General features: G+C 42.6%; 1 protein-coding gene across 6 annotated transcripts in view; it reads right to left on the bottom strand.

Moving 5' to 3' along the window:
- Nucleotides 1-16,753, bottom strand: part of CAST (calpastatin) — a 73,150-nt gene that overhangs the window by 38,673 nt on the left and 17,724 nt on the right. For 4 of the 6 annotated variants that reach the window (XM_077347669.1, XM_077347671.1, XM_077347670.1 and 1 more), the window contains exons 3-4: nt 15,688-15,759; nt 3,732-3,791 (exon numbers count right to left, since the gene is read on the bottom strand). In XM_077347669.1, the coding sequence (XP_077203784.1) occupies nt 3,732-3,791; nt 15,688-15,759 (132 nt within the window). Of the gene's footprint in view, nt 1-3,731; nt 3,792-9,702; nt 9,856-15,687; nt 15,760-16,753 lie in introns of those variants that run through there. The other 2 variants (XM_077347673.1, XM_077347674.1) reach the window with 1 other exon arrangement.

The following is a 16,753-nucleotide window of genomic DNA, read 5'->3' as shown; positions in this document are numbered from 1 at the left end:
CCAAGTTAATAATCAATCTGGACTATGTGAATCTAAAGTTATCAGCCATATTTTCTGATTAAAATGAGTAGAGTTGGTTTTCATACTCTGTTTTCACTACCAGAAGGAGTTTCAAAGCAGCTTACAATCACCTTCACTTCCTCTCCCCACAGCAGACACTCTGTGAGACAGGTGGGGCTGAGAACTGTGAGAACTGCCTTATTAGGACTGTGACAAGCCCAAGGTCACCCAGCTGGCTGCATGTGGAGGAGCAGAGAATCAAACCCAGCTCACCAGATTAAAAGCCGCTATTCTTAACCACTACATTAAACTGGCTAGAACTGTCAACAGAAATTAAGAATATAATGGACTAACCATGATGTTTATTTTTACAAAGAAGGGACTGCATGGTTAATTAAACATTATTTTAGAAGTCTACAATGGCTTGCAAAAGTATTCTGCTCCATCAGTGTTTGTCTTGTTTGGCCACATTATAACCTGGAACGAAGTTGAGTTTGGCAGAGGCGGGGGTGAGCACTATTTAACAGAGATCATAACTGTGTATAAGTATTCGTCCTCCTTGCTACGACACACTTAAATAAGACCTGCTCCAGCCACTTAACTTCATAAGTCACATAATCAGTTAATTAGGGTCCAACAGTATGCAATCTAAGTGGCACATGATCTGCCACAGGTTGTATGTATAAACAGACCTGTTCTGAAAGGCCCCTGACTCTGTAGCACCACTAATCAAGCATCAAGAAGATCAAGGAGCACCCCAAACAGGTCAGAGACGAAGCTTGGAGAAGTATATCTCAGGGATGGATTATAACTAAATATCCCAACCTTTGAATATCCCACAGAGCATTATAAATCCATTATAACAAAATGGAAATAATATTGCACCACTCCAAACCCGCCAAGAGAAGGTTGCTCTCCAAAACTCACAGATAGAGCAAGGAGGGCATTAATCAGAGATGTAATGAAGATACCAAGGAAAACACTGAAGAAGCTGCAAAGATCGAAAGTGGAGGTGCAAGTATCTGTCCATGGGACTACTTTAAGCTGTAAACAACACGGTGTGGGGCTTTAAGGAGGGTCGCCCCCCCCCCAAATAAGCATTGCTTGCAGAAAAGAAGACATGTTGGAGTTTGTCCAACTACATGTGGTGGACTCCCCAAATACAAAGAAAAATGTTCTCTGGACAGATAAGGCAAAAACTGAACTTTTTGGCCAGCATGGGAAATGCCATGTGTGGTGCAAACCCAACACTTCCCATCACACCAAGAACACCATCCCACAGTGAAGTGTAGTGATGGTGGTAGCATGCTGTGGGAATGTTTTTCATTGGCAGGGACAGGACAAAGGGTCAGGATTGAAGGAAAGATGGACGGCAATAAATACAGGGTAATTATTGAGAAAAACCTGTTTCAGTATGCCAGAGATTTGAGACTGGGCCAAAGGTTCACATTCTAGCAGGATTATGACCCCAAACATATAGATTAAGCTACACTGGAATGGTTTAAAGGGAAGAGTGTTATTGGCCTGAAATGGTCTAGTCAAAGCCCAGAACACAATCCAGCTCAGAATCTGTGGCTTGAAGATTGCTGCACACCAATGCTACTCATCTGACTTGAAGGACTTGGAGCAGTTTTGCCTTGAGGAATGGAAGAAAATCCCAGTGCCTAGATGTGCTAAACTGATAGAGGCATACCCCAAGAGACTTACATGTGTAATTGCAGCAAAAGGTGGCTCTACAAAGTATGGATTTGGGGGAGAAATACTTATGAAGAATCATGATTTTTGTTTTCCTTGTCTTAAATACTGTTGTAACAATAAAAATATTTTGCACCTTCAAAGTGGTAAACATGTTGTGAGAATCAAATGGTACTAAACACCCCCAAACTCAACTTAGTTCCAAGTTGTAATGCAACAAAACAGGATAAACATTGGGGGAAATACTTTTGCAATCCACTGTATATTTAGAGGTCAATATTTGAAAACAATACTCTATATAAGAGACCACTATTTTCAGAAAAGACAAGATTTGGCTTGGAAAATAGTTAAATAAAATCTTTCAATTTGTACCCCGCACCTCCCGCCATGCCAGCTCGGGGCGGCTTCCTACATTCAATATTACAACATAAGAAAAACCCATCTAGAACAGACCAAACGTCCATCTAAGCTAGCATTTTTCTCAACTGGATGCCCTCAAGAAACCCATTGTCAGGGAATGAAGGCAGAAGCCTCACCCTGCTGTGGCCCTACAGAAAGTTTTACATATGGTGGTTGACATCTACCAACAAACATCTTTCCATTACTTTTTTACCTATCATTTTTGTGAGGTTGCCTACACTAGTGACTGCCTTAAGTCACTTAAGTGCATTGGGTAAAATACTTTCTTCTGACCATTTGGAGCCTATTTCCCATTCATTGGATAGAAGTCCTAGTATTAAAAAACAGAAAGCTGTATCTCTCCTCAGAATACTTAATGTTATATTTCCCCTACTTTATCCTCTACCCCCCAACTATATGAATCCCCAAAGTTCTTTAGTATTTTCCAGCTATTCGATTTTCTGGTACAAGTTTCAGAAGTCCTGCTGGGCATGCCACCAGCAACAGTGCAATTCATGAATCACATTGGGCCTGCCAGTGGCTGTGCAGCCTCTCAAAGCCCCTGAGTGTCACTAAGTCCTGTGTAAAAGTCCAGAGGAGGGAATCCCCTCCACAAATACCACAGATCCACATTTATACCAGAATAAACTGGATGATGCCACAGATTCTGCTGTTTGATCATTAAAAATGGCAAGCAATTCAGCCATTGAAGTTATGATCATGGAACCTACTTATACTCATAAATATGATATCTATATGATGAATTATTCCTTGTACTATATTATTGTTTCTAATTCAGATTTTGTATTGATACACATAATGATATTTTATCCTGTTTAAATACTCCAATAATTGGCCTGATAAGAGACAGGCAGAGTACACTGCTGCGTTCATGTGTAAACAACATTTCTGAAGCAAAAAAAGTGTCATATTTGAGAAATGTAAGAGAAATATAATAATTAAGGTGCTATTAAGAGAACTATTCTTCTTTCAAGGGGGATGTATACAGGATTTCCTTATTTATTTATTTTTATACCCCCCCAAAAAAAAGCAGTCTTGAGACTTTACAATAATACAATATCATACATCACTTAATACATTTATGGTATAATTTTAAAGTATTATTTATCTTTACCATGGTACCCAGTGATATAAACACCTATGTCAATAGTTCAGGTGAATAGTATACCAACAGCATTATAGTCCTGTCAAAGCAGTTTCTTAAGCGTAAACTCAGTGGCATAAATTGGAGTTTGAAATCTGTCAATAGCACTATAATAAGATTACTATTTATTGACATGCCTCCAACTTTCAAAGTTCAGTTCAATAACCACGATACACAAAGACCTCTCGATACTCACTATAACAAATTCTGATATTTAAGGCATTCTTTCCTAATCATAAACCGCATTAAAAGGAATAAATACCATGAGCTTTGAAAAAAATTTTAATCCATGCAGAATGAGCTACCCACTTGTCAGGTCATTTATTAAGAGGAAGGCAAAAAAAAATCACGTCCAGAGCAAAATACTGAAAATAACCCCCCCTAGCTACCACTGATAGCACAGATGTTTTATAAAGTGAGTGACTTAGCTACCTAACCAGATCAATATCACACACAAAAAAAAAAGACTTACCTTTGTTTCAGAAGGCTTCATGGCAGGTGCCTTTGTTGCTGCAGTGGAAGATGGCTTGGTCTGCATTAACATTCAAACAAAATACTTTAATTTCCTGTCTTAGTTGCTAACACCAAAACAGTTATTAACAGTCAAAACTACATGAATTTCACCACAAGGCAGCAAGGGAGATGCACATTTGAACTCCAGTGTTTAGTGACTGGTGGGATGCCAATTCCCACTACAGATACAAACTGCATAAAATATACACCAGACCGAGGAAATTTTATTTTAATAATAACCAGTTTGGGTATGGGTTACAATTATCTCATCTTTTAAATCCAGCAACAAAAGAACTATATAGTAATTACAATAGCTGCATATTTAACATAACTCACAGAAATATCACATTCCACAAGATGTGATGTAAGTGTTGCAGGCCTAAGCTTTGGGAGAAAGTTGTTTCAAACAATTATATTAATAGCTTCAAACAGTCTGCCAGGGCCCTGTTGACCCACATATATTAAGATGTGATAAATGTTTATTTAAAGAATTGATTGTGTTTTGAAACAACATATTTTGACAGGGATTTATAGTACTTAACTTAGACAGCATACCCATAGTCTCTTTATAAAACCAATTTTGAAAACACCAAAGTATACCATCCCCCTCATTTTTTCTCCTATACAACTTACAGGCCATAATAAACACTAACTGACTAGTCTCTCCATCTCTCTTTATTATTGAGGAATACAATTTAAAGTAATAATCATGATAATGTTGAACTACCTTTTGTTAAACATTTTAAAAGCCTTCCCAACCATGTATACCCAAGCCACTATAATCCAAACTTCTGAAAACCAGCCTCCTCCCAAGACAGTAGCTCTTTTCAAATATTGTCTAGCTACAAGCTTTGATGAGCCCAAAATGAGGGTTTTACTGTTGAAGAGAGTGACCCTGGATGCATTAGTTACTTCAGATTTCTACTTTGGCAAATATGAAAACACGTTCTTTAAGAAGTTACTGAATTAACTTGGTAGACATATGTATACAATCAAATGTGTGTCCTCAAGAGCATCACCAGCAAAAAAACCTTCAAGAAATGAGAATATATTGCAGAGCAACATCTAAAGTTGAAATAGTTTTTAAAATATATTCTGACCACATTTCCCGTCTACCTAAAACAAGAAAACATTTGAAGATGAGGTCATACTATCCAATTACTGCTATACAGTAAATGTCTTCCTTGACACACACCTATCAAGTACCTGTTTTACCCATCTGGACATTAGTCACATCCATTATTGTCATGCAGCAAATATGCATACTAATAGAGTCACATCTCTTTCACACCACCCATTGACACTATGAGTGACTGGTAGAATCAACTTTCTTTTCTGTGTACAGTAGTTCCCTTTGTTAAGACTAGGGATGGGTGATTCAGCACGGATAAGCCCCCCAAATACATAACTCAATGCCGATTTGAGTACTTTTGGGGCTTATCTGAGCTGAATCACACATCTCATGAGTTTAAATCAGCCAAATGAGAGAAGTCTGAATCAATTTGGGCTTGATTATGCTGATTTGAGATTCAGCTGATTGAGAAAGATCCCATCAACCTGTTGACCCTAAAGATCGGCTGTTTGGTGGACACTTCAAATGCCTCCCCCAGACCACTCCCAGTCTGCACAGAGACCAACCTCTTCAGTCTGGGAAGGGGGGAAAGAGCCCATGAAATAGGCAATCCGGAGAACAACTGTATGACGGGCTCTTTAAATGCTTCCTGCCAGACCCCTCCCTGGCTGTGCAGAGCCCACTCTCCATAGCCTGGCAAAGGTCTGGGGGGAGGAGCCTGGCAAACAACTGATTCTGAGGTTCATTGGTTCATACGTACTACATTGCTTGCTGCCCTTTAGTTGATACTGATAGCCCTATGTGTGTTCAATCCAATCCATTTAGCCATCTATTTCCATTTTTTTGTCTATTCAAGGACCACATGGAAGATGGCTTCATTTGGAAGGAACAACATTTTCCTTGATTCACAATCAAGGTGAGCATGAACATGAAACCATGGATTCATATCCAGTGTCTGAATGGAAGCTAGCACTTCATAATTGGATATAGTCATAAGGCCCCAAACTTATTTCAGAATCACTTGGCCTTTACAAGCACAGTGAGCATGAACATGAAACCATGGATCCATATATTTAATTCTCAATATGGCCCCATTTGTGAACACTTAAATCTGGAGATCAGGGCCATGAAAGCCAAGACAGATCTATTCAGATAAATGAGAAAGCCCCAAGTTCGAAGAAAAATCAGAAAACTAAATCTGCACACCAAACACCTCCCTAATTGATAAAACAATACCTGTAGCTTTATAAAGCAAATGCATTCTCAATAGCATTGCCAGTCTTCACGCCTTGATTTCTGTCAAAGACAGTTTCCAGACCACCTTCAAGGTCAGCCTTATACAGAGTAATCTAGCCACAAGGGTTATGAGAAAGACTATATTCATATACACGAGCTTCTTTTTTAACTACCTGTAAACCAAATTGGAAAGAGCCTCTTGTGGCGCAGAGTGGTAAGGCAGCCGCCTGAAAGCTTTGCTCATGAGGTTGGGAGTTCGATCCCAGCAGCCGGCTCAAGGTTGACTCAACCTTCCATCCTTCCGAGGTCGGTAAAATGAGTTCCCAGCTTGCTGCTGGGGGGTAAACGGTCATGACTGGGGAAGGCACTGGCAAACCACCCCGTATTGAGTCTGCCATGAAAACACTGGAGGGCGTCACCCCAAGGGTCAGACATGACTCGGTGCTTGCACAGGGGATACCTTTACCTTTACCTTTAAACCAAATTGAGTTGCTGGGCTTCAATACTTGATACTGTCAGTGTCTTCTAATTCCGTCCCAATACTAAATAGCATGAAACGTCTAATTTTTAAACACACTGAAGCAAAGTTTTGTCTTCTGATGTAACACATGAATACATGTTGGGCTTGGTAACAAATATGAAAGTGTTGCCTGGTAACTGACAATAGCTGACTGAATCATAACGAAACTGAACTTGGAAAGACTGTAGTTGGTTTGGAGGGAGGCACACCCAGTTTTAACACAACAGCCATGGTGAGCTGCCTGGTTAGTTATGTGAAATTCTCTGGCCTAACTGAAAAGGAAGGATTATAAATGCACAGCAGGAATTAAGCCTTGGTATAGATATGGCTAGTTTCTCTCAGGAACATCAAGAGCGCTCTTACAGATTACTGAATAGTTGTCTGTGGGGGAACCTGCAAGGATTTGTAGAGGAACAAAAAAATCCTATTTACCACTGCTTGCTTGATATCATCTCCCCACTCACCCCATCTTTTGAGAACTTGCACGAAATCTCAAGATGAACCTCAGCATCCTTTGAAGTTATGACTATAACCTAAATAGTGACTGGATCTGGACCAATTTGCCTTTATTTTTTGATATCTATGAACAAACAAACCATGGTTGCTGGTGAGATTTTTCTTGGGGATATTATCTTGGGTGATTCCAAAATTAGGATTCTTTCCACAAAACCTCATCCATAGTTGCAAGTTACACCATTATGTAGCTATCCAGTGTCTGAATGGAAGCTAGCACTTCATAATTGGATATAGTCATAAGGCCCCAAACTTATTTCAGAATCAGCTTTCATGTTACAGCTAAGAAGCAGGTGAAAACCATACCTGAATCTATAGGCCGATTCACTGTTTACTAAGTTTACACAAGGCCAAAATCCTATTATTTACAAGAATGACTGGTCAATCTAGAGACATCACACAATCCTGGGGGCTATATTTGCACTCCGCTATTCCCTTTTGTGCTGGAAGTAGACTCTGACAGCTGAGCACATGAAGACCACAGTTATACAGAAAACTGATGGATCAGAATTTTTAAGATAGCAGTACCATGCTTGTCTATTCGTAGTACCAGAAACTTTGGAGTACATGTTATTTACTTAAAAGTGGGAAATGTATAACATACTAGTGTGTTTTAATTAAGAATATTAAAAGCATTTCTATGCTATCCATTTTTCAACACCCAAACAGTTCCGCAGGGCCTGCAAAAGGGAGCTCCTCCACCAGGCATTTGGTTGAGGTTGACCCGGACCATCGCTTCCAATTGGCCCTCAGCCCCTCCCCATTATTATGGCCACTAATCTGCCTAATGCACTGGGTCCCAGTAAGAGTTGAGCTGAGGCTCCTTTGCAGTTCTATCATATTATTATTGCTGTTATCATGCTGGGGTTATTGTTGCTGTATTGTTGCTGTACTGTTATTGCCGTTGTCACATGTGTTACCTCATGTTGTCTGTATCTGTTTTCTGTTCCCTGTAAACCGCCCTGAGCCATTGGGGGAGGGTGGTATATAAATATAAATAAATAAAATAAATAATAAATAAACTATGCTATTTTAAAAGTTATTTTCTGACAATCAACTCAGAATATAGCCCAATGTTTTCTTAGGGTCCTGGTTTTGTACTAGGATTGAATAACTACAAAACACAAGGTAAGGAGACTGGAATGTTACATGATACTCCCTGAGAAATGATACATTTGTTTATATCCTGAAATGCAATTACCGTATTTGTGCATTTAATCCCAGCTAAAGTCCCCATTTGGCCCCATGGGAAAGTGCTTGTGCATCCTATAAATTCTTAACAGTCTCAAGCTCTGATTCCTCAGAGCAAGACTGATTGTCATAAAAGATCTTGCATGTTTGACCCATGCCTTGCTTACCGGTCATGAGTAGAGTGTTCAGAAAGAATCTGAAAGAATTCAGGTGCAACTGATTGTACAATTACACTGTTTCCCTGCACAACTGGATGCTATTGCTGCTGCTTTCACCACCACTGCAGATTATTTTTTAAAAGCACATACTTTAAAAAAAAGGTTTGAGATGTTTTTAGTTGAGACTTGCTACTTAATGTCTGTGTGTCTTCAGTTTTGCCCATGAAAGCAGATAATGTTGCAAGCAGTTCTTGCAATTAATTCTCATATAGATTCCACTGACTTTACAGGCAAAGAAGTAGGCAATTCAGTCCAGCCAAAACTGGTCATTTAAAGAATGCATATGACTGCATACCTCTACCTGAGAGTTTTGATTGGGATGTGAGTGTCCTGCATAGTGCAGGGAGTTGGGCTAGATGACCCATGAGGTCCCTTCCAACTCTATTATTCTATTCTATGACTGCACAAGTTCCAAAAAATCAACTATTAGGCTGTTCAGTGTTTAGAAAATACTTTTATCTTTTTTTAAAAACATACACACATAGACACATTTAGCTACAGTTTTAAGCTTCCAATTTCGTTGTTGTCAAAATACCTAAAAGATGACATTACAATAAATGTCACCTGTGGGATGTAAAGAAAAACTACTTACCCAGACTTGCTTCAACAAAGAAATCCTGTTACACAGATCACCACACCCTGCACACACAATTCCCAATATACACTAAAGTAATAATCAGCAATGACACATCAAATTTGTAAGACACAAACATGAGCTTCCACCAGTTAGCTGAAGTGAACATAAAGTTGATAATGAATTGTTGAAGATTTTTATTCAGCTGACGTGAAAAGTTGATAAATCACCCTCAGACATGTAATTACAAAAATTTCACTCCTCTCTAAAGATCCGGTAAAAATCATGAGTCACAGCTTTCGTAACATCTTTTCTGAAAACACCCCAAAGGACAATCGGTTGTCCTTTGAGGAAATGATATCCCTGACACAGTTGAAAATGATGAGACACACATATTAATAAGGTAATGATGTTGTTGTCAACTCTGCAGTGTCCAGAATGCTTCAACCCACTTGTTAAGCACGTCACTAACAAAATCAGCTGCTCATGTTTCAGCAGTGCACAGAACTCTGGAGTAATGGGAGGAGAAGGAAGAGAAAGACGGAACTCCATACTGTCATCAACCCAGACAGTAACAAATCCATTTTAAAAAAAAGCAGTACTTACTCTGCACAGCTGATATATTCTTTCCTAAAGCAGACCAGAAGCCAGTTTTCATTTCAGTCTCTATCCGTTCTGCCCACGCTTCCAGATTTAACAAGAGCTGAACAAAGCTATGTTGCCTGAAGAGGAATGTATCCAAGACGACTCTGCCTGCAAGCAGAATGGCTCCACCTCCCTTATGAATATGTATAATGGTTTTGACAGTTCCTCAAGAAAGGGCAAGGCTAGCCTAACCAAAACGGAAACAGGAAGTGTTGCTCATATCAAATTAACCTAGTTTCCCCTGGTGGTTTGTTATTAGGTAGACAATGGACGCGTTTATCTTCAGGCTTTGAAGCGGCTTTATTTTAAAATTACCAAAGGAACCAGGAGGGCTCAAAGTGAGACTACAAGATACATGAACCTTTTTTATTGGCTTTTACTTCAGTAGAAAGTACAGAATCCCCTATCACTTCTGACGACACTCTTTGGAGCTCCCACTATTCAACAACAAAGAAACCAAACACCTCATAATGTGGCCATTTCTTCCTTGCTTTGAGATCTTAAGAAGCATTCCTCAAACCATCACTAACAATGTGCGGAATGTCCCCTAAAAGGAATATTCCAAATTCAAAATATAAAACAGCCTTTTTTCCTTTATTATAATTTTAATCCATTATATTCCAAAATGCACAGGGGAAGGTCATTATGCTTAAGGGAGGGCTGCATCCAAAGAACTGTCAGCAAAGCTCCCCTGGCCAAACAGAACTTTCCCACCCACTGCAACCAATATAAGCTCTCCAAAATGTTTTGGGGGGGAGGGGCAGTACACCCTCAGAAACAGCATCTGGGGACACAGCAGGGGGAGAAGTAAACTGGTTAATGGTGCCCACATTCTTCCACTGGCAAAAGGGCCTTTCATCAGGGGAAACTGACATTCAAATCTAACCTATTCTGCCTCTCTGTATAGAAGACTTGCTGACTAAAAAATAATTTTATAGTATCTGACTAGCGAAAAAGCCTGTTGCAGGCCTGAATGCAGTGGGGACTACCGGGACATCGGTTGGGGGGGGGGGGAGAGGTGGATGGAACCAGCCCTGGTAAGGCAAAGAGCAGAGTGGCCTCCCGTGTCCCTCCTCACCTTCATCCGCAAAGGCGGCGTTGGCAACGCGTGGCGGTGTTGTGGCTGGCGCTCCTCAGAAGCATGGTCCTGGGGCATGCCTGTGCCACTATGGCAACCTCGTTATCGCCGGCTTGCAGTGGGCGGTGGCTGTGTATGTCCGCCACAAGGGGGCTAGGGCAACAGATGGCAGTGGATCCTCAGAGCCACCGTTGCCTCCTTGCAGGTGGTGGCACAAACTCATGGTGGCTACTGCCGCATCCTTGTGGCCAGCGCTGCCTGCGTCCTTGTGGCCACTGGCAGCTCCTCACGGGTGGCAGGCATAGCTCAGGCTGTTGCCTCCCCCTCTTTGTATCTTCTGCTACCTCGTCCTCGTTGGCACCGGTGGCTCGTTCCCACTGTCACTGGCACCACATCTTTGCAGGCACTGGTGGGGGCTCCTTGCAGCAGTCAGCTCCTCGTCATTGCTGCCGCCTAATCCTCGTGGCCAGCGCCGCTGTGTCCTCACAGTCGCTGGTGATGGCTGAGGCCCTCCGCCACTTTGAGGCTGCCACTGACACCTCGCAGTCGCTGCCCCCGCTGTCAGGCGGTTGAAGTGGCAACGTGGGCAGGGCTTGGTGGGTGGTGGGGAGTGTGTGGGGGCAAGGAAGCATGCGCTCATCATAGCTCGGTTTTGGGATGGGCGCTCCGGGGGTGGAGCAACAGATTCCGGACACCAGAAGTGTCCCAGACACTGTTCCGGAGAGCAGACCGCCCCAAGTGCTAATGTTACAGATGAAACAGAATCCCACAAAAGCTTATCCTACAATATATTGATTCATTAGTCTTTATAGTGCCACCAGATTATAGACCAACCTGCTAGTTATCAAGATAGGTGGCCCAAATATCTGTCAGCTTCATATATTTGTATTTTTGTCTTATATATATAAAATATTAGTTAATCCCCCAATAAAAAATCACATGAAAACTCCAGGGAACCTAGAAATGTTAAAAGTGGAACTGATCCCAACATCTACCCAACAGGATATGGTCCTCTGCTAACACGAAGCTACTAGCACCATACCTGGCCCCAGAACACCTAAACACAGTGATCCAAGCAACAGTCACCTCCAGGATGGATTACTACAACTCACTCTACACAGGCCTATCCTTACCCCTGACTCAGAAACTCCAACTGGTGCAGAATGGGTTCTTACGGGGACACCATATCCGGACCACACTCCAATAGCTGCACTGGCTACCAGTTGACTACTAGGATCTGGCTGACAGTTCTGGGGGCATTACCACACATCTAAAAAAAATAGCATTACAGCAGCGTAATAGTGTAGTGCTAAAAATAATCGTGCCTCCAGCCATTCCTCACCTTCTTCTTGTCTCGCTTCCATCTGCTGCCTTTTCCCACTCCGCATGAGTGCTTGAAATGGCAGAAGAGAGCAACACGCTTTACCCGCAACTCTCTTCCACCTGTCAATCAAGTCAAACAACCAATCCCCTTTCTCAACCTTTTAAAGTGTCTGCAATGCTCACTATTTTTTTAATCAATCTTTCTCCATTGAAACACCTATGCATATATGCAAAAAGCATCTAGTTATTTTTGAATGCCACCCATTATGGACTAATGTGTTGTAATACTGAAAAAAACTGTTCCTGATTGGAGGGGGGGACTTTAGAGAGGAATGCTTCGTGTGACAACTTGGCAAAAATATTTTTTTCTTTGCCTGCATACTTGTACACCAATCATTGCTCCAGGCAATTTGCTTAAAAAAACCTCTATCCTCAGGAGAAGGGAAAGGGTGCGAGGGTGGGACATTGGAGGCAGAGATAGTGCTTCTTCACCTTCATACATTTCTTTAGCGTGTGCCCTGCTGGTAGTTCTCCTGTAGCTCGTACTTTTTAGGTTGGGGAATCCACTTTATGTGATTCCCCAGCTAGTGCTTTAAAATGGAGGATGTAGCTAGCGGTTTGCTGCTTGGACGCTGGATGTTGGCGACGTCATGCAAAACGCCAAAAATGTAGCGTCTTCAACAGGAAAGCATTTCACTATATTTATGGCGTGCGAAAAGGCCCTGGTAATTACCTTCAAGGCCATATGCGGTCTATGCCCTGAGTATCTGAGAAACTGCCCCTCCATCTATGCCTCCCAAAGAGCTTTGTGCTTCTCTACCACCAATAAATTGGTGATCCCTGGCTCCAGGAAAGCCCATCCATCAACAATCAGAGCCAGGGCTTTCTTAGTCTTGGCACCCACCCGGTGGAACGAGCTCCAAGAGGACATCCTGCTAAAAGAAGCTCTTCCACCAGGTATTTGGCCAAGACAAGTGAACAAGTTGCTACCACCAACCAGAAGCACCATAATCTGCACTAACAGAAAACAGGACCACAATGTAGACAGACCAAACTGTTGTTATTCAACATTGTTTATTACAGTGTTTGTTGTTATTAAGTTTTATATTGAATGTTCATTGTATTGTGCCACATATGAAAGTTATAATGTAAATCTCCCTGAGCCGAAAGGGAGGGCGGTATGTATGTATGTATGTATGTATGTATGTATGTATGTATGTATGTATGTATGTATGTATGTATGTATGTATGTATGTATGTATGTATGTATGTATGTATGTATGTATGTATGTAAAGTTAAGGCCAGCATTTCATTATTAGAATTTAGTTTTGTGCAGCTGTCCATGTTGCACTGGCATTTGACTTTGGGAATGGCACTGCTGCTTCAGGGGCATCCTGGTGGCACTGCCTTGCTCTAGATGCTAAATTGTGTGTGTGGGGGGCTGCATTTAAATCTTATGGACAACTACACATGGCTGCCTGCTTCTAATTAATTTATTTCTCTAAACTTGCACCTCACAGAAGGAAGGCAGTGTGACTCCGAAGGCACAGGCATCATGTTTGGAAAGGGATCCCAGACTAGACTGCAACTTGGCTGAAAGGGCATGCACTGGAAAATGCCTGATGCCAACTGAGGTTGCCACTTGCCATGACTGTTCTAATATTCTAGCCCTCCATTCCTGCATTGAACCAAGGATGACCTCAAACAATACCCACAGTGGATCCCATATGGTGGGGTGATAGTGCACCCAGGAATTTCCCACAGAGGTGGTCCTTGCCAGGTGGGATGGAGTATATCACTCAAAGGCTCTCTGTCCTTGTTGTACCCTAAACATGATGAAGTGATCAAACACCTGGGACTTTCCCATATGTGAGGTGGTGTTTCCAAACCAGATGGAATACACTTTTCAAGGGCTTTCTCAGCCTTTGTTTTCACCCATGAAGCAGGTGTGACCAAGCATCCAGGACTCCTCCCCAAATCAACTGGATGGAGTACACCTCTCCAAAGCATTCTGGGCCTTATTCTGATCCATGGATTGGGGTGACTGAGCACCCAGGACTTTCCCACAAGTAAGGTAGTATTTTACAGACTGGTAGCAGTACACCACCTCAAAGAGAACAATGACACATGGCTTGTGGAGCCCTAAACTGGGTTGGTGCAGCTATGAGAAGTTCCTTTGGTTTGGCAGTGAGGCCAGGCAAGTTAAGCTGCCTGCCTCCTATGACGTTTAGGCACAGACTGGGAAACAGTGCCGTTTGTGGAGGGTAGTTTCCCTATATCAGTGGTCCCCAACCTGTGGGCCGCAGCCCGGTGCCGGGCCGGGAAGGCCATGGCGCCAGGCCACGGTTCCCTCTCCCCGCCCCCCCCCCCCCGCAGTAAAAAACTTTCCAGGCTGCAAGCTTGCGGCCCGGGAAACTTCTTACTGTGGGAGGGTGGGAGAGGGAATCAGGGCCGCGCCTGCGCATTGCGCATGCGTGCCCAGGCCGCATATGCGCACATGCACCATGTGTGGCTGAAATTGCGCATGCGCAGCACTTTCGCTCATGTGCGCATGCGCGGAAGTGCAGCGCATGCGCAGTTCGGCCTCGCATGACGCATGTGCACATGTGCGGCCCAGCCGCGCATGCACAATGCGCGGGTGCAGCCGCGCATGCTCGATGAGCGGGTGGGACAGTTGCCCTGCCGGTCCCCAGTCTAAAAAAGGTTGGAGACCACTGCCCTATATGACCAAAAGGGGAGCCCGCTTAAGAGGCTTTGGAAGGTGGGGCACAGGTCAGCCTACAATGGGGCTGGCCAAACAACCAGGAGGATTTTGGTGACTAGAAATAGTGGTTTCTGTGGCTTCTAGCCTCAATATCAGCCCTCTGCTACCACAACCTGCTGGTTGGGGAAGATGCTGGCAGCAGTTGGGTTGTCAAATGCACCCATTGTCCCCAAAATATACTGCACCAAGACCTAAGGAATCTGTCATCAATAAAGTTGTGACCTGATTCCTCCCAGCCATGTATGTCTGTGTCACCCTTCCCTTCCCCAACCCCAGGCACATGGCTTACAGGATTAAGTAAAGGTATCCCCTGTGCCAGCACCAAGTCATGTCTGATCCTTGGGGTGACGCCCTCTAGCGTTTTCTTGGTAGACTCAATACAGGGTGGTTTGCCATTCCCTTTCCCAGTCATTACTGTTTTACCCCTCGGCAAGCTGGGTATGAGGGTACCAAAACTGAAGCAACACACGAAGTTAATATTGCTCTTTGGGTTACTCCAGAAATAGCAATAGGGATAGGGGTATTTGGGGGATGTAAGAAAAGGGAATGAAATAAACCAGCCTTCCCATGTCCCAAACTGTTGGTCTGTAGACTTAGGAAACGTATGAGAGGAATATCAGTAAAATATGATAAAACAGAACACTAGGTTGCATTGTCAGAGGCCATAACCTGGCCATGTGGAGAAGCATTATCCTAAAAGCATTATCCTTTGGAGTTTCAGTAACAGATCTGTTGATTTTGCTTTCAACAAAACAAGCAATATGTAAAATTTTACATTACCTTGCTGATGGAAGGCGTTCCACCTGTGTGTGTTTTGGGAGGTTCAGTGATGCCAGTATTTGTTGGTTTCTTCTGTAAAACAAGAAAAATATGGAAATAAGTAAAATCATTTAGCTGCCCTCTCTCTTTTCTGTTCAGGACTAGCAATAGCTTGGTATAATTTTCAAATCAAGTAATGCCTTCTCTATGAATCAGGGAGGTGAGGTTGATCTGACTGCTCAGTCAGGACAGTTTTATCAGTTCTGTGGGAAGCCCAAGTTCACCCAGCTGGTTGTATGTGAGAGAGTGCAGAATCGAAACTGGCATGCCAGATTAGAAGCCCTAACCTACTACACTCCTAACCACTACACCAAACTGACTCTCTCAAGGGAAGGCTTGGGTAAAGCGAGTTATAGAAGTCAATTCTGGAAGTTACGTTACATGGATCACCATGGCCAGGTGTCCCAGGGATAGGGTATAGTCATCATCATCATTCCACATATATGAAATGGAACCCATGATGGTGATGACTCACTTTTTACACAGCATTTCCCACACAGTGTCAGCCAGCATTCCCTGCTGCGATGTTCTCCAATCAGACTCATGGATTTCTGAAAGTGTCAGTTGCCCTTAAAAAAAAACCACCCACAAAAAACTCTCAAAATGCTAGTGACATGGACATAGGGAAAGTTGTACAGGAGATGCAAGATACTATTTGTACAGTCACATTCTACCCAGAAATTTCTGCCACACAGGGGAAATTTAACAATTGACAGCCTATAGCAACTCATTATGGCATTGCACTGTTTGTCTGATGTCAGCTACCAAAAATTTATAACTATAATCTCAGTATTATCAGCAGGCTCCTATCCCCAAGAGACCTGTATTGAATTCAGGTATATTCTTTCACAACCCATGCTATGTCTTAAATTAACCGTCACCATGGCTGTGATACACATTTGACAGCAAATGTGAGAATGCTACTTTCACATCACAATTAGTAAACTGGACCTGGACCTCAAGAAGCTGAGTTCATTCTCACACCCATCAATCTGGATTCATTGGGCAATGCCACCCAGGATTATAT

Source organism: Paroedura picta, chromosome 7, assembly GCF_049243985.1.
Source record: "Paroedura picta isolate Pp20150507F chromosome 7, Ppicta_v3.0, whole genome shotgun sequence".
NCBI classification, from domain to species: domain Eukaryota; kingdom Metazoa; phylum Chordata; class Lepidosauria; order Squamata; family Gekkonidae; genus Paroedura; species Paroedura picta.
This window is presented reverse-complemented; position numbering and strand designations above follow the sequence as displayed.